This window comes from Brienomyrus brachyistius, chromosome 1 (genome assembly GCF_023856365.1).
Source record: "Brienomyrus brachyistius isolate T26 chromosome 1, BBRACH_0.4, whole genome shotgun sequence".
Classification (NCBI taxonomy): Eukaryota; Metazoa; Chordata; class Actinopteri; order Osteoglossiformes; family Mormyridae; genus Brienomyrus; species Brienomyrus brachyistius.
Genome location: NC_064533.1, coordinates 26550682 through 26572983, shown reverse-complemented (window position 1 = coordinate 26572983; position 22302 = coordinate 26550682). Strand labels below are relative to the sequence as shown.

The following is a 22302-nucleotide window of genomic DNA, read 5'->3' as shown; positions in this document are numbered from 1 at the left end:
AAAATTGTCTAGATGCTGTAGGAATGTCAAAAATGTATTTCATGCCCCCATCCCCATTTAGTTATTACTCCTCCAACACCACCCAAACTCTAATCCCTAGCTGCCTACACACTCTCCCCACCTCTCCCAAATAACCTTTATTAAAAGATTTCATATGACTTGTCTCAGTGTAATCAGGTTCACCAGATCTGCGTCTGTGGCTGTCATTTCATGCACTACCACTTTGTGGCACCGCTTGAATTTTGGTGCAATTTGTCTGAAAATGAAATAGGCCCCAGATCACCATCGATACGATGTTCCTGGGAAGTTTAAAATGGCTCCAATAAAATACTTTGAGTTACTGTGTTCACAAAATCAAGTGTCACACATAGGAATCATGAACAAAAGGACTTGCGCAGTAAAGGCCCTACCCACATGAGTAAGCAAGGTCACGTGACAGGTGCGTACCTCTCCGTGGAGGAGTATCTTCGGATCTGCCCTCGGATGAACTCCACGGTAAACATCTGCGGGTTCTCGGGGTCACATACGAGCGCGAAGACCTTTGGTAAGGAGACACGGAGACAAAAGACAGGATCAGGCTGGATTGGGACAATGGATTGCGCCAACACTGGGGTGGCACTTACATTCTGGGAAACACGGGGCCTTATGGGTCCTCATGAGTTATGATATCAAACTGACATATTATAAAAAAAGGACCAGCAACCAGACAGACGAGTGCAATGGGAATGACAAGAGAGACCATTGTGTCAGACTAAAGGGAAGATACTGTTCAGATATTCGACTAATCAATATTAATGTTCAAGTGTCCAACAACTGCACTTGGTCATCATTGTCACTGATCAAACGTGGAGTACCACAGGGATCAGTTCTCCGTCCTGTATTGCTCCGTCTCTACATGCTGCCCTTATGTAATAATGAAAAAAACATAATTCAGACATCACTCCTAAGTTGATGACACCATTGCTTTAATGAACTTAAGGACTTGGGATGAGTGAAAACTCACTGAATGCAGAGAAAACAATGGTTCTGTTCGGAGGCAAGTCTGCGGATAGTCCTGCTATAATCTCTGCACTCCACTGTGAGGGGCTTTTTCCTCAGCAGGATAGTCCGAAACTTAGGCATCACTTAAGAGGCGAACCTCTCGTTCAAATCACATGTGGATGCAGTATTGAAGGCATGGTTACTACAGCTACATAATATTGCCAGACTATGATGTTTCCTTAGTATTCAAGACATGAGACACTAGCACATGCTTCTATATATACAGTAGTTTAGACCAGTGTAATGCTCTATCATCTAAAATATTAAACACCTTGCAGCGTATTCAAAATGCAGCAGCCAGAATTGTCACCAGGAGCAGGAAGTTTGAACACACAACCTCTGTTCTAGGTTCCCTGCATTGGCTTCCTGCTAGGTTTAGAGCTGACTGCACAGTTCTGCTACTGACACATAAGACACTCAGAGGTCCTGTGCCTGCATACCCAGCAGAACTAATTCAAGTCTACAAGCCATATCACTCACTCAGATCACAGAACGCAGCTTTCCTTGTCATTCCACACATTAATAAAGTAACAGCTGGCCGTAAAGCATTCTGCCACAGGGCCCCTATATTGTGGAAGTTTGCCAGCTCATGTTCAGGATGCCAAATCTCCCTACTTGAAACTTTTTGTTTCCTCTATTCTTCTTCATTGTCATTTAATTTAATTTGTCTTCCCTTTCCCTGCTTTTGAATAAAACTGTACAAATCATGCAGGAATGTATCACAGCATATTCACATGCCTTTGGGTTACTCAGCTGTGAAAGGCACTATATAGAAATAAGCTGAATTGAGCTGACATATGGGTGGAGAGTGTTAAGCTTAACCACACAGATGTGAGTAAAGGGGGCTGGATTAGGTATAGATTAGATTAAATTCTGCTTTGTCATGGCACATAGCACAACCACTCAGTCAGCAAAATGCAGTTGGGAATATAATCCAAGGGAGCAAAATAGTGCTAGGAAGTGCGAGAAACAGCTTCGCAATGTAAGCGTGTGTGAAAAATAAACAGTGAATGTTCAGTAGCATAAATAATGAATACATATTTCATTGCAGAATACACATTGGAATGCAATAAAAGAAGAGAGTTCTGTACAGTGTGTGTGTGTATATACATATACACACACACACATACATATACATATACACACACACATATTATATATATATATATATAAAAATACTGTAGAAAAGTCTTGGGCATACAAAACAAAATTAAATGGCATTTCAAAACGTCTCCTAAAGTCACCACAGTGTTTGCATAAACCGTCCAACACACCCATGAATTTACTGACTCGACTATTAGGACACCATGTTCAATAAACACGTCATTACATCACGTAATTTCACTAATTACTTGAACTAGTGGTCAAAATTTAACAAACTATCCTCTGCATTTAACCCATATGTGACACTGTGGCATAGCAGTGAACAGCTATTATTTAGCACCCAGGGAGCAGTGAGTGGGGGCTGTACTTTGCTCAGGGTACCTCAGTGGGATTCGAACCAGTAACCTTTCAATCTCAAGCACACTTTTCTAACCTTTAGGTCACCACTGCCCCTTAAGGCGCACGGAATGGAGTGACCAGAAAAACCGTGGAAACGGAGTGGAGGCCAGCGGACTGGTATGGAAACACCACGGAACTAGAGCCAAGGCCCACAGACTGGTATGGAAACACCACGGAACTGGAGCCAAGGCCCACAGACTGGTATGGAAACACCACGGAACTGGGGCCAAGGCCCACAGACTGGTATGGAAACACCACGGAACTGGAGCCAAGGCCCACAGACTGGTATGGAAACACCACGGAACTGGGGCCAAGGCCCACAGACTGGTATGGAAACACCACGGAACTGGGGCCAAGGCCCACAGACTGGTATGGAAACACCACGGAACTGGGGCCAAGGCCCACAGACTGGTATGGAAACACCATGGAACTGGAGCCAAGGCCCACAGACTGGTATGGAAACACCACGGAACTGGAGCCAAGGCCCACAGACTGGTATGGAAACACCACGGAACTGGGGCCAAGGCCCACAGACTGGTATGGAAACACCACGGAACTGGGGCCAAGGCCCACAGACTGGTATGGAAACACCACGGAACTGGAGCCAAGGCCCACAGACTGGTATGAAAACACCACGGAACTGGAGCCAAGGCCCACAGACTGGTATGGAAACACCACGGAACTGGGGCCAAGGCCCACAGACTGGTATGGAAACACCAGGGAACTGGGGCCAAGGCCCACAGACTGGTATGGAAACACCACGGAACTGGGGCCAAGGCCCACAGACTGGTATGGAAACACCACGGAACTGGGGCCAAGGCCCACAGACTGGTATGGAAACACCAGGGAACTGGGGCCAAGGCCCACAGACTGGTATGGAAACACCACGGAACTGGGGCCAAGGCCCACAGACTGGTATGGAAACACCACGGAACTGGAGCCAAGGCCCACAGACTGGTATGGAAACACCACGGAACTGGAGCCAAGGCCCACAGACTGGTATGGAAACACCACGGAACTGGAGCCAAGGCCCACAGACTGGTATGGAAACACCACGGAACTGGAGCCAAGGCCCACAGACTGGTATGGAAACACCACGGAACTGGAGCCAAGGCCCACAGACTGGTATGGAAACACCACGGAAGAGAAGCAGAAGCCCGTGGACTGGAAACAGCCAGATAGAGCAGTAAAGCGGTAGTGGGGGTGGGGGGTGACACATACCTCCTCAAAGGGCTTCAGGGTGACAACGTTGTAGGAGGCTGGGTCCCTCTCCACCAGGCACGTCTCCGTGAGGGCCAGGATCCTCTTCACAGGCTCCTGATGGCACATTCACAGCCACATTTAGGGCTGCCACCGAAACCCCCCCCCCGTGATCCAAAACGGGTTCAGAATCGGCACCATGACAGCTAACCAGCCTCAGAGACAAGACGTAGAAAAATATAAAAACTCCTCACCCTACGATAACAACTAACTTTAAATAAATGGAGAGAGCATAAGATGCACCAAAGGCAAGTAGAACCGAGACAGCAGGGTCAGTCGGTCCCTGGAGCCATTGGGGTCTAAGGAACCTTAGGATATGGAGGCTGCTGCTGCTGCTAAGTCACTTCATTTTACTTAATCTGATCTCCTGAATTAATCTTAACCCCATGCAAAACTAACAACCACCAAGCTACAGTCCCACACCACTACACCACCTGCTAGCAGACACACAAAAACATAACCCTGTGTCTCAGTTCAGATATTTCTGGAAGAGTTTTAATTGCTCCAGGAACTGTCTGACCTAGTCTTCTCAATTGCACATTGGATTAAAGTGTCAGATAAATAAAACGAATGTACATCTAAATGGATTCACCTATCAGAGACCAAGACCCAAAAGATACAAGTATCTGTTGTGGTTTTTAGAAAAGGTATGCAATTAAGTTAAGGAAATTAAGGAACTAGCTAGTATTGCGGGCGGGGGAGGGGGTGCTGACCTTATGTCGCGGCGAGACCTTCTGCACCACAAACTCGGCCAGCGAGGTGACACAGTCGTCAGAGCCGTACTTGCCGAAGCGCTCGGCCAGGAAGCCCTCGAAGGCCAGCGCCTCCTTGCGCAGCCGCAGAGTGATGCCGATGAAGTTGCCGGCATGTTCCACGGCACTGCGGATGATCTCATCCCGGTTCTCCGAGGCAAAGAGGTGCTGGGGAGGAGTTGAGAATGTCAGGATTTGCCAACGAGCTAGTGGGGGGTTTAAAGATGGCCCGGGGGACAATGGCGGCGCGCATACCAGCCGGCCGAAGCCCCCGTAGACGATGCAGAAGCCCCCTTGGTAGTCAGAGAGCTCGAGGAAGCCCTCCACCGAGCGGTAATCGTATGAACACAGCACCCGGTTGCTCTGCGGGTCGATCTGGTCGATGCCCCCTGGCGTTACTTCTAGTACCACCGGCCTCCGCGAGTCGCTCCAGTGGTGCTTGTAACAGTTGTAGCGCTGTGAGTGGGGAGAATCATGTGACTGTCACAACTAAACAGAGGAATTGGCAGAGGGATAGGTTACCACAGACCAGCAACTACAGTGTCATGTATATATACAGATATACAGTACTGTGCAAAAGTCTTCGACAGGCAAAGAAAATGTTCAAAGCTATCTCTGAGAAGTTTACAAACCACCGCAAATAAAAAGACAAATAAAAACAAAAATCACAATCTAACATTAGAACACATGCAAACTAGCAGTAAAATAATAACAACAACAATAATAATAATTTCTTCTGTTCTCCAAAAAGTTAGTGATATCCAGCTGGATGACGAGATGAAAACCGAGTCAGTTCCTGAACTTCTCCTCAGGGGAAGCCCACCATCAGCACAATTAACTAACTAACTTACTTAACTTGATTTGGTATTGATTTGCCAAACAAGGTGTGCTAGTGGTAGAGTCAAACAATGCATACATGTATCGGATGGTTACTGCAAAAGCTGGTGCGACTTCAGGAGAGGTTTTGAAATGGTTTAGGTGACGCACTTTGACCGACATCACAGTTTTCTTTGACTGCCTAAGACTGACTTTTGGACAGTACCATACAAATGCACACTGAGGCCTATAGGGAAAAACATACCACTTTCTTAGGATCTGCTGGTCAGATCAGCACCACCAGCTTCAGCATCAGAGACTCATTCACACGCAACCTGAATTCTACTCAAACCGAGAATCACGGGTTAGGCAGCACTGTGCCAAAACCCCTTTTTCATCCCCAGGTTGGTCTGTCATTATTGTGAGACATGGCGCACTGTAGAAATGACAGGACTGCAGAAGGAACTGGAATATTTCCAGAAATTGTGTCACAATTACAGGACAGTGTTAGCTTTTATGGCATAATTAAAAAAAACCTTATTACAGGATAAGAATTTATCTTACTCCACTGGCCCGATTTATGCGACAATTAATATACAGCAATCAGTCTGAAAGAATTATTTAATATACACAACACTTTTAACATTTCGTAACCAAACAAGTTACGAAATATTTTCACCACATTTTTTTTCCATCATGTGCTATGATTACCAGCATAAAGCGCCTTTGATCATTGTAACAGAAACTTCAGAAGCGTCATCTGTCACAGCTAATAGCGGACATCAACTGTATCTGAAGACAGATCCATGCATGCACACACGCACTCAGGACTGGTCAAGCCCCAGGGAAGCTAATGCCACCTAATGGGTTGACCAGCACTGCTCCCCCCCCCCTCTCTCTCATTCTCCCTCTGCATATACCCACCCTGCCAGTGATCTTCCCTTCAGAAAAGTCTGTCCGGAATCTCTGCAGGAAGAGAAAGGGCATTAGACATGAAGCGGCCAAACCTCACGTTACTCACCGCCGTACTGACAACACGTTACTGCGTCAGGGTCTAACGCTCAACTAGTAACAGCGTGTAATGTGAGTGTACTGCGTTACACTGCTTATGCCATATGCAGGAAAGGTTACACTGGAAGCAGGTGAAGCAGGGGGATATACCAGCCCGCCAATAAACTGTATGAATGATATATGATATGACACAGGCTTTTATCCAAAGCCACGTACAATTGAGAATACAGGGTAAGACAGTCCCCGGAGCAATCAGGGGTTAAGGGCCTTGCTCAAGGACCCGACCTTGACATCACTTTGCAGACCCTGGGATTTGAGCCAACAACCTTCTGATCATAGGCGCAGTGTCTTAATCCACTTAATTACACCAACTGGTTGTACTGCAATTTTCTTTGTACTAGTTGCAAAGGGTAATGGGGAGTAGGGCTGGTCTCACCAGGGCTTCAGTGAGCAGCTCAGTCCGGTGTTCTGTGGAGAACTTGAGTGTCTCAGACTTCTTGCCGGTGCCTTTGCGGAAGGTGAGGCTGAACTCGGCCCCCTGGCCCCTCCCCACGGGGGTTATCCCGCAGATGTCCCCGTAGAGCCACTGGTGCCGGGGGAGGGCAGGTGTGTGGGACGCACGTGAGCGTAAACACGGAGCAATAAGAAAGGGGGAGAAGAACAGATTGAAAATCACAAAGGGTAAAGCGTATTACTACTAAATCTGACTAAAAAAGGAAACGTATTCCCTCTCACCTGATTGGTTACTTCTAATGTCGTGGGGTTGTAAGTGGTGATGCCATGGGTGCCCACAGAAAATACCCTTTTATACCTGAAAAAGCAAAAACAGCAAAGGCAGTGAAGGGACCCATGCAAAAGGATAAACTGTCAGTAAGTTTAAAGTCTGTCAAACCACATCTGGTCACAAGACTCCCTCTCCACTAGAGAGGCACCGGTTCCGGATCGGTACCAGCACCGATCCAGACCTTTTTGACGGATCAGGTATCAGCTATACGTGACTAATCCATGTCCAATACGTCCTCATTTAGTTTCTGGCAGTCTCTAAAAAGATAGATTTAACATGAAATATGAGCCATTTGTACAATCAATTTGTACAGCAATGTCCCATTTTAGATGTTTTTTGAGGCATTCAAGCTGAACGCTAACACTGCACTCAGCCTTTTTGCTACTCAGGGGGTGTGAGCACAGTGACGTCATGTGCACATCCTTTGCAGTGGGAGGAGTGTAAAAACATTAGAACAAAAAATAAGAAGGTGAAGATCTTGGGAGTATTTTACACTTTTAACAGCAACTAGTAGCACAGCAATTTGCAATCTTTGTAAAAATTTTTGAGAGTTAGGAGTAGCGTTTAGTGGAAAATCCCACTAAAAGCGAGCACAATTGACAATGAGACGACGACGAGTAACATGAAAAAAGCAGTGTATGATTGGGGGGGGGGGGGGGGGGTCACTAGCTTGGGCTATTCTGCGCTGTGGCGAATGCCTCAGAAGTCGATGCACAAACGAGGTGAAACGGTACATTATGTGTGTCTCTAGTAGTCTAAAGATTTTTTGACATTCATTTTTTCATCTGTATTTACTAGTTTCAAAATATTAATATAAAAATACATTTTATACATTTATTATATTAAAATATTAAAGTGAAAAGAGCACTTGTATTGGAATCGGTATCGGCAGTTGTGTATCGGAATCAGATCAGAACTGAAAAAAAGAGGGATCGGCCCACCATCGAAACCCATGCGTCCCAGGAACACCTTGACTAGCCTACGCCACTCCATGTTTCCTGAATGCTGCACTTATTAGGTTCTTGTTTTGTTGTGGAAAATGCTGCGCTGCTGGTCATTCTCCGGAAACTCAGCCTAGCTGCACATACGCCTAATCGACAGCTCCACAGCAGGTATGTTTGCAACGTGCCGTCTGCCTCACTTGTACATCGCTTTGGGCCACAGCGTCTCCTAAATAAAAATAAATGCAAATGTAATGTAAGATGTAAATGTAGTCATTCCGGGTAGGGTGGGGTGAGGTATTTGACTGGTCACAGAATGACGACTGACTTCAGGCCTAGTTTAGTCCTCATGCCAGTGGACCCCCCCTATCCAGCTGGTGCAAATGCTTGATTATCACTTTATATGAAACTGGAGAACCGTAGTTGTGTTTGCATTACGCAAACCGGTTAGTTAAGGTTAACTAACAACCTACCTACTTAGACAGGTGCCAGGTAGATATATTTTATACGTGTCCATTTGAAATTTTTTCCTTTAATTTAGACTTTGCATGTTTATTTAGCATGTTTTTTTTTTTATCGTAAACAACTTATAGCTGAGAAAAGAGGGTCAGACAGTCCCTAGTGCAACTTGGGGTTAGGGCCTTGCTCAAGGGTCCAGTGGTGACATCACTCTGCTGACCATGGGATATGAACTAGTGACCTTCCAGTTACAGGCACAGTGTCCCCCTGAGCCATACATAAGCCTGGATGGGAATGTTTTCCAGTGTCTATAGCAGTTAATCTCCACTCAACTGCCCGGTCTGTACCTCCCCTGCATGAGAAGTCACTTCCACTTCTTTCAGGCTGCGACCTCGACACAAAGGCATGATGGGAAACAACCTGCAGAGAAAATGGGCCAGAGGGAGCCTGGGCACCCGCTGACTTCCAGAAATACCGTAGCTCCATCAGCGGTCCTGAATAATTGATGGTATGATTACGGCCATGAGGCCAGAGGAGGCCGGACGTGACGGGGGGGAGGGGGTTGACAGGGAGATCACGCACAACCTAGGGTCAGGTCGTACCCAGGCTTCAATCCCACAGCATAATAGCCTTTTTAGGCACTTAAAAGCAAAATGAAAAGCTAATTTCCTAAACTCCCTCAAACCATGGGATATGTGAACAGCTTCAGATCACAAGTAAGTAGCATTTGTGTGGAGTCTGAATTTTGGATATTTAACAAAAGTTCTTTGTTGGATTACATGAGGGAGTTTTGGTTGCCAGTACTGTGACATTTGACAAAGAAGCCTAACTTTAGGTCATCGGTGATCTCATCACAAAAAAAAAACAAAAAAACAAAAATGGACAGAGTGAATATGGCAAATCAGCCTAAGCTTCACCTAGGGTTATGCAATTCATCAAACAATAATCAAACCTGACATTCCGAACCTCTAATCGACGTAATCTTGCCCATGTCAGTCACGTGGGTTTTTTGTTTAATTCTGTTGATACTTAAAAAAAATCTGTTAATACCTTCCCCAGTGTGTGTTCATGTCCTGCCCCCCTAAAAACATACTTCAGCATCTGCTGTCATGTGACTCTGCCCCGTTCAGTCTGCAACATGGAAGCAACATGGAGGAGAACTCAAATACTGAGCTGACTGAGCAACTCTACCAGCTCATACCAAAGAAAAATGGCATGTCCATCGTTTGGACACATAGTGACTTTAGTGAAGTCATCGAACAAAAAGAGGTCAAATGTAAACACTGCGGATAATACCACCAATCAGTTTAAACACTGGCAATATTTAAAATACAGTGGAAACTACTTATAGTGATCACAGTTATAATGATCAATTGCTTATATGGATCAAAAAGCTTAGGACAGAATCACTCTTGTACATATACTGTTTAAATAATTTGCTTCTTGTAATTAAGTAGTCCAGTTTACAGTGTTCATTTCGGGTCTTTTTAAACATAACATACAGAAAAAAATAAAACTGTGGTAATTTATGTTTTTTTTTTTTACTTGCCTACTTTGCCTTGTGGTAACTCATCTGCTTCTGGTTAGCTACCTGAAGCTAATGCTGCATGCACAGAAAACATGACTGGAAAAAGCAAGTCATTTTCTCTCACAAATATAGACAAAAATTAAATAGAAGTTTATGACAAAATGCCAAAAAACGAGCCAACAAGCTGTAGTAGAGAAACTACAACAAGCCCTTATGTACAGTACTCGCTGCATTGTATTATAGTGTATTTGATTTATACACAGTTCAGTAGGTAATAATTTGAGCAGTATTGTAATTAGGAAAGCGTCTGAAACAGCTGTGCTGTATTTTGAAGGAGTCAATATAATTCAGTAAATAGTGACGTGTCCATTTTATTACCTTATATGCATGTAATAAATATACAAATGTCAATCAGATGCTAATCTGCCTGAGATGTACATAAAAAGAAAAATTTGGTCATAACAATCATCCACTTATAATGATCAGTTTCACCCAGACAGATGTGATCACTATGAACAGTTTCCACTGTAATTTATTTTGTTTGAAATAAATGCAAACTATTTTCTGTTCTTTTAGGGAACTTTTTTGCATTAAATCTAAAATGTGACCTTTTCCACAAGATGTTTCCATTTCACGCGATTTGTGCTTTGATTTCAGTTGTTCAAAACATTCAATAAATAATCATAAGTGGTTCGCCTGTGTGTGCGCAATTATTTAAAAATCATAGATTTCATTAGAAAAAAATCCCATCTTTAATAGTTGAGCATATTTACAGTACAAACTTTGTGAAATGAGGGCAAAAAAAAAAAACACAAAATAATTGTTCATTAATCGTAATCGAGGTAGAATTTTGAATTAATCGTGATACATATCGTCCACCTCTAGCGTGAACCGTTTACACACAATCATCAGTCTTAAAGTGCGTTGGATTCATTGAGAGATGGTGGGGGAGGGGCAGGGTACCTCAGCAAAGATGCAGAGACATTACTGCTTTACGTAAGACTATGATTATTCATGGGCCAATACAGAACCGGTTCCAAGAAAGCATCATTGTTCATTATGGTTGATAAGATCACATTAAAATTCACAGGCTGAATAAATGACCCAGACTGACAGAGGATACAAAACAGCTAAGTCATGGATAAATATGTATTTCAGACTGAAGTCAAGTGGGCTTTATTGTCATACCATCCATATACAGGTATATAGTGATACAAAATGTTTCTTCAGAATCACATTCGAACTAAACTATACATAAAAAACACACATGGAATTTTCTGGAAGTTTCTGCAAAGTTTTCAAGGGGGTTCCCTCTGTAGGAAGTCCCTCAACCACATGGCAAATCCCAACATGCCACATGCAGGTGTTGACCAACTGCCAGATGCATCAGGGACACACCACGATGTGCCAGGAAAGGTGAGCTTATCCTCACTTAGCACACCACAGCGAGGATTTAAATTAGCCACAGGGCTGACCGTTTTCAGTTACGCCAATGAACTGCTTTGATCAAGAGGCTTGTGAAGGAATCTCCCACAATGCACTGGTATACACTGCCGTGCCAATCAGTGGAAACTGACTCTTGGATTACCAGCCACCACCCCAAGGCACGGGGAAGCCCATGAAAAGTTCGAAAAGCAACAAATACCCTCAACGCTGGTGTGAGACGTTCCCATTTTAACCGGGGCAACTTTGTAAAAGAGCTGCTAGGATTGTAAAGGGCTCCGACTGAATAAGTCACCCGAAACGTTTACCAGGAAAAAGCCGCGCCGCTTGAAACAAAAGGTGAAGAGGCGACATTGTAACCGGATGCCGAGTTTGTCCACGACTGGGTCACTGAGACCTTCCCCTGCCTCATCGGTAGACGGGCCCTTGCCGGTCCCACAGCACACTGCCAAAGCCACAGGCTCTGGGCCAGTCACCCCTCTTTGGCTCCTCCACCTCCTCCTGCTCCTGCTCCCCTTTTTTCCTTTAACATGACAGCAGGCTCCCTTCCACAGTTTCCATTCTCTCATACATACCATCTCTCCACAGAATTCATGCTCAGTGGGAAAGACACGGACTCGTAACCAGGAGGTTGCAGGTTCTAATCTAAAGATAAACCCAGCAGTGCTACATCCAGTAAGTCAGCAGAGAGCGCCCCAGTAAAATCCCCAGCTATACAAATGGGTTTAAAAAACCTGGTTATATAGTGGGTGAAAGCAGGTACTGGAAGGTGCATGAAGCGCCCAAAATGCTTCAGAATCAATTTATTGTTTCCTTGTCCCGAAAACAAATGACAATTATTGCAATGAAACGTAATGAATTTTGCAACCAGTCCACCAAAAGTACTGATCAATTTCACCCTATGTTCTCTTATTTTGGCCTAGAAGTTGTTAAAAAACACACACTGAACCAGGCACTAAAATACAGCGTGATGAAATGAAGATTTTCCGTGAGATTCAAAGCAAAATTCCACAGTCAACAGCAGAAACTGTGTGGAAATGAAAGTGAGGTCCCCACTCATCAAGTAATGGGTACCCTTGTAACCATATTTAAAAAAAGAAAAATGATTATTTTTTATTTGGTGTCAATATATAATATTAAACTTGATCAGGGCCACTTTCCAATTTTTACCATCTGGTACCTAGTAACTAGAAAGCTGTGGGTACAAATCTCAGGGAAGACCCTGTATTAGTAACTCAAGGCAACTGGAGCAGCCTAGTAAAATGCATAGCTATACAAATGGGATTTTAAAAAACTGTTTTGACTAACACACACCAACCAAGCAACCAAATGCAAATGCAGAAACAGATGCTACCGCAGTATAAATGCAACAAAGGCCTCAGACATTCCTCTGAACTGCAGCAAACATGCAGGCTTTCATCTCACTAGCATAGATTTGCGTGATATAAACTGGTAATCTGGCTTTTGAGTGGGAATACGGATCAGCACCAGCTAATAGGAGCTTTACACGTTTCGTAAAAAAGAACAACTTATTCTGGAAAACTCAATGGCAAGTCGTCCAAAGTAATTAAGCGTAAATATGTGGAACCACAAAATTATCATGATCACCAGAAAGCTCTGTGTTTTTATTAAGGAGATCCTGGACACATGCATTTCTTATCGTTGTGTTCCTACGGTGATTTAAGTTTGAAGAAAAACATACTGGAGGTAAGCTTAGTCTATAGCAAGTAATAAACAGGGGGCGGGGCCACAGGGACTGAAAGCTGGTTGGCCCCCAGAGTGTCACCCCCCCTTTCACACAAAAGGGCATACAAAGAATGTATACTCACAGAAAATACATAAATTCGCACAAGAAATATTCACCTAGAACAGACCAAGTTCTATGAACAAGGAACACTGGGATGTGATTGTGTGTGAATGGCCTTTATTAAACACCCTTGATAATCCCGAACATTTCTGTTCAACACGATTCAACCACTAAACGCAGTCGGGCGACAGCCGAACAACGGCAAAACTTTTTTAATTAAAAGAGCTCAGCTGGAACGAAAACCAGCACGTTTCTGAAACCCTGGAGGACTGAAGTCAGAGGCCACCTCCCCTGAAACAACACTCACTCCTTGGGAAGGAGATGCTGAAGGTCACAGACACATGGAGCCAGAACAAAGCGTCAGCGTGAAGCAGCTACACCACCACAGTCTGAAAGGACTGAAGACCCATAATTCAGCAGGGGATGACCACAGCGTGCAAGGACAACATGCAACAAAACCGCACAGTGCAGAGATGGTTAGATTGCAAGATACACGATATTAGTTAATGTATTGGTACTGGCTGAGAATTGTTAAAATTCAAGATATCAGTCCAATGTGTCGATCTTGGGCGATGTTTAATCTTTATCTACAGCTACTAAAATAATGGGAATGATTGCACTGCATGAGCAGCCATTCACCACTTACATGACAAAGGAAAGTACCAGCCCTCCACATGTCTATGATTCATTATTCAGTCTGGCCTGCAGATCAATCTTTCATGTTCCATAGAGAATAATGCAGGATCTATGTTTACTCTCTAAATTCACAAAACACGGCCCAGCCCCCACACACCTGGAGCGCTAACACTCTCAAACACTAGGTATCACCGTCCAAACCAGGTGCAGATGGGAATAAAATCCATGGATGACAAATTAATTCTGCCAAACAAGAAACCTTCGGTGCAAGTTAAAACACACAGCCTGCAGACCTACAGAAAACTGCTTTGAGAGCCACCCCAGTCATTCTGGCAGCTATTACAGTCCAGTGTCCCAAAATGCTAATAAACTTTTTTCATATTTTAATCAACCATCAATTCATCCATCCATCCATGTATCCTGGTTAGGGTCACATGGGGCCTGGAGCCTATCCCAGGGTTAGGTTAAATTTTATGGAAGTGCCCCTCCTTTTATGTTATAAGTGACTCAGTCAGTCCTCATGTGTCAGTAAAGGCACTGATTCCCTTCTGGATGCAGTGAAGAATGAACACACTTGAATCTCCCTGCCAAAACGTCTACTTTTATCATGGAGAGTCAGCACTAACTGGTAGTGCATCTGATGCAGCGATAAACTGAGCTCCTGTAGAAGGCTGGCCATGACGTTACTTCAACGTCACGTGACTCACGGTTGCCAATGGCGGATCATGCAGGGAATGAGTGATAACTGCCTCAGAACGGTGGCTCAAATATCGGAGCCTGCCAGGACGAAGCTGGCTTGGGTTCCACCCCAAACGCGGCTTTGACCGCTAGGCCGCTAATCCGCGGTGGCTAATTTAGCAGTAAACAGAGCCTGGCACCTCTTACAGCTGGCACCACGATCTCTGCTGGATGGCGTTTAGGATTGGATTTCTGGAGAGGAAAGCATGTAAAGGACAAATGGATCTAAAGCATTCCATGTTCAACAAGACCCTGTCCCCAACATTAAAGGAAGATAAATCCAACACTGGTGAGAGGAGAACAGACTCTGCTCAACTATTTATTTTGTTTCTGAAACATGTGAGGAGTCAGTTTTTGAATGGAACCCCGTGAAACCACAAACACTCCCCTTTGTACAATGTGACACCTTGAATCCCAAAAACCAAACCAAAGGGCATTATAACATTAAATGGGCAGACCGATGGTGACAAACACCTAGAACGTCCCATAGGGAGGAATAACGTTGAATAAAAATCATGGGGGTCAAACTGGAGAAAATTTTCAGATAACTGTTGCTATCTCTGTTTCCTCAGAAAGTTACTGCTGATGCAGCAGGCTTTGATGATCCATGGCAATCTTCCAAACACTCAGATACAACAGTGCTAGATGACGGTTTCCCAAGGATTCCCCCTGAATCTTCTCAAACTAATCATGCATTTTTGTTCTAGGTGAACAATCAAATGCTACTGGAGCAAATCCAGCTCAGGCTGCAGGTGAGTTTGTTTGACTCATTCAAGAATGTTGACGACAACAGGGATTTCCCAGAGTGCTCTGGGGCTTGGCGGAGTGCCACGCCTGAAACATACACCGACATGTCAAGGTTTTCAGTTTGAAGCATGCAGCCTTGCTATTAAAGTAGCGAAGAAAATATAATGTAACAATCGTATACCTTTGTTTAATTATCAATGGTAGTTTCAGATTGCAACATTAACCAGGCCTTGAGAAAGCAACAATAAGTTGAAATGTAACCAAGGAAACCTTTCTCAGGATGGCCAGTTATCACGCCAGTCATCAGTAGGAGAGACAGATGACCGCAGAATTCGGTATGTTACAAACCGATGTGGTTGAAGCATTTGATAACCTAAAAACAGGATCATGTACCAATGACCAAATGACTTCAACTTCAATTCAACGGACTATAAAACCATCTGACTCCTCTATGATATTTCGTATTTCTTAGAGATTGATGTTTGTTGTCCATATGCATTGCAGCCATGGGCAGCCATTGGACCCCAGCATCTAAAGAAAGTTTGACAACCTCCAAATGAAAATCTAATCATTCTAATTAAGAGTCTATTTAGTTTGTCAAACAGGTCATTGTTTAAGAGACAAGGACTCCTTTTATGACGTATATATTCGATAAGTTACGTCTAGCTAAACTGCTGCACAAAGAAAACAGCAAGCTATTACTCGGGAAGCTACGCGGTAATTTATCCACCCTCATTAGCTAACAAGCTAAATCAGTTCAAGGAGGAAGAACCTAGTCATACAGGCCACATAACTGCATTAATAATGCATGCGAGTGTGTGCATGTATCTATGGCAACTCTTGTTATAAGCACAAGGGTGTCCAAGGAAGCTTTTCAGAATCAAAAGGCTTTTGTACAAGTCTTGTTTATCAAAGAGTTCACAGGCAAATCTCAGTCCAGTCAGAAAGTAAAACATTTTACCTACAATTAACATTATATTTATTTATTTTATCTGAAGCGACATACAGTTGAGAAAACAGGACCAGACAGTCCCCAGAGCCATAGGTGGTTAAGAGCCTTGCTCAAGGGCCCAACTGTGAAATAACTCTACTGACCTGGGGTTCTGAACCAGCGACCTTGCGATTTAAAGCCAAGAGTCCTATTCCGCTGAGCCACACACCTTCCCCCCCCCCCGACTGGCCTAGTGATGGTGAATAAGTCCGTCTGAGGACCACGTGTTCAGGAGGCAACTTGTGGTGCAAAACAAGGAGGAGAAATAATCTCAACCTTTGCTGACTTGGAAAGTTAAACATTAAGTTAAATAGCCACTGACCTTCAGGCCTAAGTCTAAAATTGTGGTTCAAACCCCCCCACAAAAAAAAAAACAAGGAATCGAATTGTAAGGAATCGGATTGTAGATATTATCTGTAAATAATTCCCCCCTGGGACCAATAAAGTCAATCTTAATCTTAAATGTGACATAGAGTGTCGATGGCCAAAGAAACCAAAGTACAGCCGAGACACGGACAGAGGACTTACTTTCCTCTCCAAGAGTGTTTGGTGGTATAAAAACAGGCCAGGTCCTTGTTGTCTTTGAGGATATTCATCTTCTGAGAAGACCTAGAGGAAAAGAAAAGACTCATTAGCAAGCCGGTAAGACAGCAGGCCAGCTGTGGTCGCAGCAAGAGCCAGGCTGACAGCGATATCAGGGCTAGACCTGGTGTGCTGCTGGCCGTGTGACCTGTGACAACCCCCCGCCCCCGAGGCCTGGGGTCCCCAGAACGCTGCTGACACACACTTCACATCAGGTGACCACATTCAACAGCCTCCCTGAAAATCCCCAATCTCCCCCCACCAGAAAGCGGCACTGTACCTCTAACGAGATCTAACATCGCAATACCTGCAGACAGACACACGGAGATCTTTGCCGTGACACCGAAAGGGTGACAACACACACAAGCTACCAGCTTTCAATGATGCTGCGCATATTATAATGTGACATTTCACCACTTTGAATGTTCTTGTGCATAAGTAGCCTGAATCAAGCAATAAGCCTGACCAAAGAAAGCATTACACTCCACTAAAAATATTTCAAGAGGCATTAAACAAACACTGATGGTACTATTCCAGTAACTCATTTAACAAACCATAGCCTGACCACTCAAGATATTGCAGTGTAAATGCATTCACATTTAGTCATTTATCCAGATGTTCCTGTCCAATATTACAGCTGTTATATGGGCTATGGGCATCACTCATCCAACAGCAAGATCGCCCTTTACACTAGACCACCTTTAGAGCTTCCACGCTACCTACAGCCCTACAGACTTCCTTGAAAAGACAACCCAACGACCACAAAACAAATTTAATTCCTTTATTTAGCTCGGGCTTTTATCCAAAATGACATACAATTGAAAGCATGGTTACAGAGTCCCTGGAACAGTTCGGGGTTAAGGGTCTTGCTCAAGAACCCAACAGTGAAACAGTTTTGCCAGTGACCTCGCAAACATGGACACAGAGTCCAAAGCTGTTGAGCCACAAACTGCATTCAGACGTAGGATCTCTCTGAATTACACAAGTTCAGATGGCCGTTTTGACTCAGAGGTTTGGTTCTCTAAAAGCAGTGATTATTTTTAGAGGAGAATGCAGTGTCAATACGCGGGAGAGCTGGACACCTAGACCTCAATCCAAAGCCTGCAGTGGGAACCTGCTTGTTCTTTCATACCCAGTAAGTGACCGGGCAAAGGCCAGGAACTGGCTTCACAGGTATGTCAAGTGACGTCGCTTCACACGGAGGCTCGAGCTAAATCAATCACTTATATTAAATCGGACACACTTTATGTTCCTCAATGGGGTAAAGTTTCACAATAAAACAATAGGAAACAAAGTGAAAGCGAGGGATAGATGGAGGGGGAGAAACAGTGCACGAGAGAGAGACAAATTGCGAAGTACAGGCATCCGCTTGTGCACCAGCATAAATGGTAACCTCACTGACAAGATCTAGGAAATAATGGTCTTCTCTTCCTTCCAGCCAAAGAGCTAAGTCAGCACATAGCTGTACAGCACAACTGTTCCACTGGGCCACATGTCCGCCAGAGGACAGCACAGCATGGGCAACTCAGACAGAGGTTTAATATCAGGACCATCTGGCACCATTCGGGAGGGCGGCAGGGAGCTTCCTGCTGGCAGCCGAGTCTGGAAACACAGCTTTAACGAAAAGTTACCCCTACATGTAATCAAATATAGAAGCAACTCACGTGTGACTCAGACGAAGGAAAGATTTTGCACTGAAGCTTAAGCCAGACTCTGTATTTGGGAGGGGTTCTAGTGTCAGGGGATATGTGGGAAATTGTCACCCGTCATAAAAAAAAACACTACATGACCTTTGCTAAAAACATTCAAGAGGTTAAACGGTGTACACCCACCCCTGATGGGAGGTACACTAAACTGAAGCAGAAGGGTGGAATTTACAGTAAAATACACGCCAATCAATCAGCACGTCTTCCAATCAGCACGTGGCTACAGGAGTAAGAGACATGCACACGTTAAAAACAACATGCAATAAACCTAGAAAGCTTCACTAGGAAATAAAAACCTGCAATTATTCAGAAGGCTGACAGACTTCTCCTCTTCAGACTCAGATCAATAGACTTAAAAGCCTTCCAGAGGAGGAAAACGCCAGCCACTTTAATGCACCATGATTGTAGGAGGGCTTTTAAGCTACTGCTGTAGAGGGATCGGCGGCAAGAAAAGTCATGTGACAGAGACGCCTCATTCCAAAAGGCCTTCAGACTTCCTGCATTGATTAATGCTTACTGGTCGCCTGTTAAGCACAATTTACTAGGGAAGAGGACTGTAGTAACCAAAAATAACCTACTTACAAATGCCCTATATTTCCACACAACTTGTGAAAGGATATTTCATGAATAAAACAATAACAACGTGTGATCAAGTAAATATTGACTGGATTTTTTTTCCTCTATGATTTCTATTTATAGCATAACAGCATTTATATAAAATGTTATCCCACACAATACAGGGCCTAAACAACAGTCTAGAAACTGGCATTACTCAATGTCTCGTACATTTCTTGACACTTTATTAAAATATTATTTGTACACTTAATGCCATCTATCATATTCATAATGACATTAGATCTAAATACTAAACATTACCAAAATATTTTCACTTCCTAGTCTGACTTTTAAAAGCGTCCAAATCTTTCCGATCCATAAACCCTATGCCCCCCCCAATTTTTCTTAGGGCTAATCGGCTCGTTTAAAAGCTGATTGTAATGACTGACAGCATGATTAGAGTAGCCAAGTTAAACAACTTTGCAGCATGTTAAATAAAAAAAAAAACACGTCTACATAGCTGCAAGCTAACTGGATCCAACCTCTTCATTCAAACCGAGGTCCCAGTTAACGGGCCGGGGTTTTATTTGGAAATGTATCCCACCTCTCCCGGTTTGCCTGATCCAGAAGCATACACAATGCAACAATACGCGACAGTAAGTCAAATCCTCTTTAAGTTTCGTTTATTTCTTCATCACCTCCGAAACCGGGAACAAACGAGGCGATGGGGTGAAACTGATCCTGCCCCCTCAGGAGTAAAACTAACCCAACTGCGCATAAAGCAAACCTGCGGGCTGTTTGGATGGGATCCACGCATGGGAGGGCAGCCACCTTCCATCCTCCCAAACTTTCCAAAAGAAAGCCAATAAAACGGCGACAGAAAGAAAAGCCACCAGCATCGGACCAAATCCAGGAGGCTGAATGGGCGACTCCGGCCGCTGAGATACGGACGCCAATGAGTCCAACAGCAGGATCCAAATATTAATAATGCATAGCAAGAATACGGTTTTAAAACAGGCGTCATCGTGCAAAGATTTCCTCAGGGGGTCATCGAAGGCTCTGTGCAAATAGGTGCCATCGCAGACATGAACATAACGTGGAATTAAATAAGTTAAGCTAAAGTGTGTGGAGCCGAGCAGGCCGCGTACGGATCGGGCTGGCGGAGAGACGCCCGGTCGGCACCTCAGCTGTCATAACGTGCATTTCAGTCGCAGCAGGGAAGCGGAGAGCCAGACTGCTGCCTGGCTACGCTGTCTGCCGGACAAGAGGCAGCCGATCAAGCCCAGACAGGAGAAGAAGGTGAAGGCAGACTAAGCCGGGAACGGGGAGGGGGGTGCGATGCACAGGGTGAACGCCACGGCATTTTTACCTAGACAGCCGCTACCAGTCGCGATTCGTTTCCGTCCCTGCGGCCCCCCCTCCCTCCGATGTGAGCGGCCGTTGTTTTTAATTTCCCCGTCCGGCGCCGTGGCTCAGTCGATCGTGCGCTGCCTTCACGAGCAGGACGCCGCCATCTTCCTTCTGCTGCAGGCGTACGCAGCGCGCATGCGCACCAGCCCGGGCGGAGCCTGTCATGAGTTAGTCAGCTGATTGGAGACGCGATGGGCGGGTCGTTCAGCCCCTGGCTTGCGCCTGCAGTCAGAACACCGGACCCCCCAGCTCCCATCTGCAACAGCAAGGTCCAAATCTGCACAGGCTGCAAGTCTGTCGGGTGCAACCAACATGACAGCTTTTGCCTGGCAGCTGTGTCAAAAACCTGAAAGTAGTAGCGCCGCCTAAAGATGTATGGGGAAGTGGGACTTGCAAAGCCGCAGGCATGTTTAAAACCGGCTAGGTTTCCTTTAATACTTTTGCTGTATTAAAACATGAATCTTAACCCCAGACACTGCAGTTAAGTGAAGTCTATTCATTAGCATTAGGAATGTCCATATGAAAACGTATGCTGTCCTAACGGCTCATTCTGACACCTTCTTCGTTTAGATGAATTAGGGTGGGGGTGTACAACTGATTTTTCTGTTTTTAAAATCTACAGTGCTGGTGAAGCAGTGCGTGTCAGGGTGGATCTCATATAAAATGAAGCAATTGTGACACTGAGTATGGTTGTCTGAGCAGGGTGTGAGCCCATTGTCCAGCCTTCAACAGGAATTATGGTTGTAGAAACTGAGTGGTGCACACAAAAAGAGCTTAGCCAGTGCAGCTAGACCCCTAACAAAAGCAAGAGAGGAAGACCCACTGCTGGAGGTGGTCAGTCACATTGTGAAATATCTGATGCAGGCCACAGCATGTGCAGCTGGTCATCAACAACCCTGATAATGATGATGATCTTCCTCTTGATCCTACAATTTAAAAATGACAGCTATATTTAAGACCCCCACCTTTTCCTCCATTTTGCAGGTCCACTGTCAATATTTAATCCCTCTTATAGTCAGGAGAAATTTACATGTATGGATAGAAATGATCCTTTGCTAAAACTAATGTGATTATACCGTAGGTCAGTGGTTCTCAGACTCAGTCCTCCCACTGCCCTGCTTGTTTTCCAGCTATCCCTGCCCCACACACTGCTGATTACCTGGATCAGGTGTGTTCAGTCAATCAGAAGCTGAAAGACAGCTGGGACTTGTGTGTGGGGCAGGGATAGCTGGAAAACAAGCAGGGCAGTGGATCCCGAGGACCGAGTCTGAGAACCACTGCCCTAGGTATTATATGAGCATATGCTTTGCTAAGGACATCTATTACTTCAGTATTATCTAAAATGGGTGTCACCCATGGCTGCCAAAAGGGATCAGTGCTTTTCACTGTCACCTTACCCCTTCAGGGTTCTGGATTTTGTTTCCAGCCGCAGTTCTGTGTATGTTTGCGTGTTCTTCCTGTGTTCCCACAGGTTTCCTGTGGGTAACTTTCTGTCTGACTGTCTTGTCTATTTTGCTCATTGCTGGATTTTCAGTAAAACAAAGTTCGGGTCCCACCCGCTAAATGATTACACTCGTATGGGCCTGTTTAGC

The 22302-nt window shown here is 44.6% G+C and overlaps 1 protein-coding gene across 5 annotated transcripts in view; it reads right to left on the bottom strand.

Annotated features, from left to right (window-relative positions):
• Window positions 1-20855, bottom strand: part of LOC125705326 (dnaJ homolog subfamily C member 13) — a 53484-nt gene extending 32629 nt beyond the window's left edge. For 3 of the 5 annotated variants that reach the window (XM_048971853.1, XM_048971838.1, XM_048971847.1), the window contains exons 1-9: window positions 20670-20855; window positions 16986-17066; window positions 7119-7194; window positions 6820-6969; window positions 6297-6338; window positions 4812-5012; window positions 4518-4724; window positions 3766-3861; window positions 448-539 (exon numbers count right to left, since the gene is read on the bottom strand). In XM_048971853.1, coding sequence (XP_048827810.1) covers window positions 448-539; window positions 3766-3861; window positions 4518-4724; window positions 4812-5012; window positions 6297-6338; window positions 6820-6969; window positions 7119-7194; window positions 16986-17053 — 932 coding nt within the window. In that variant the 5' untranslated portion in view covers window positions 17054-17066; window positions 20670-20855. The remainder of the gene's footprint in view (window positions 1-447; window positions 540-3765; window positions 3862-4517; window positions 4725-4811; window positions 5013-6296; window positions 6339-6819; window positions 6970-7118; window positions 7195-16985; window positions 17067-20669) is intronic. The other 2 variants (XM_048971863.1, XM_048971871.1) reach the window with 1 other exon arrangement.
• Window positions 20856-22302: the final 1447 nt, after the last annotated feature.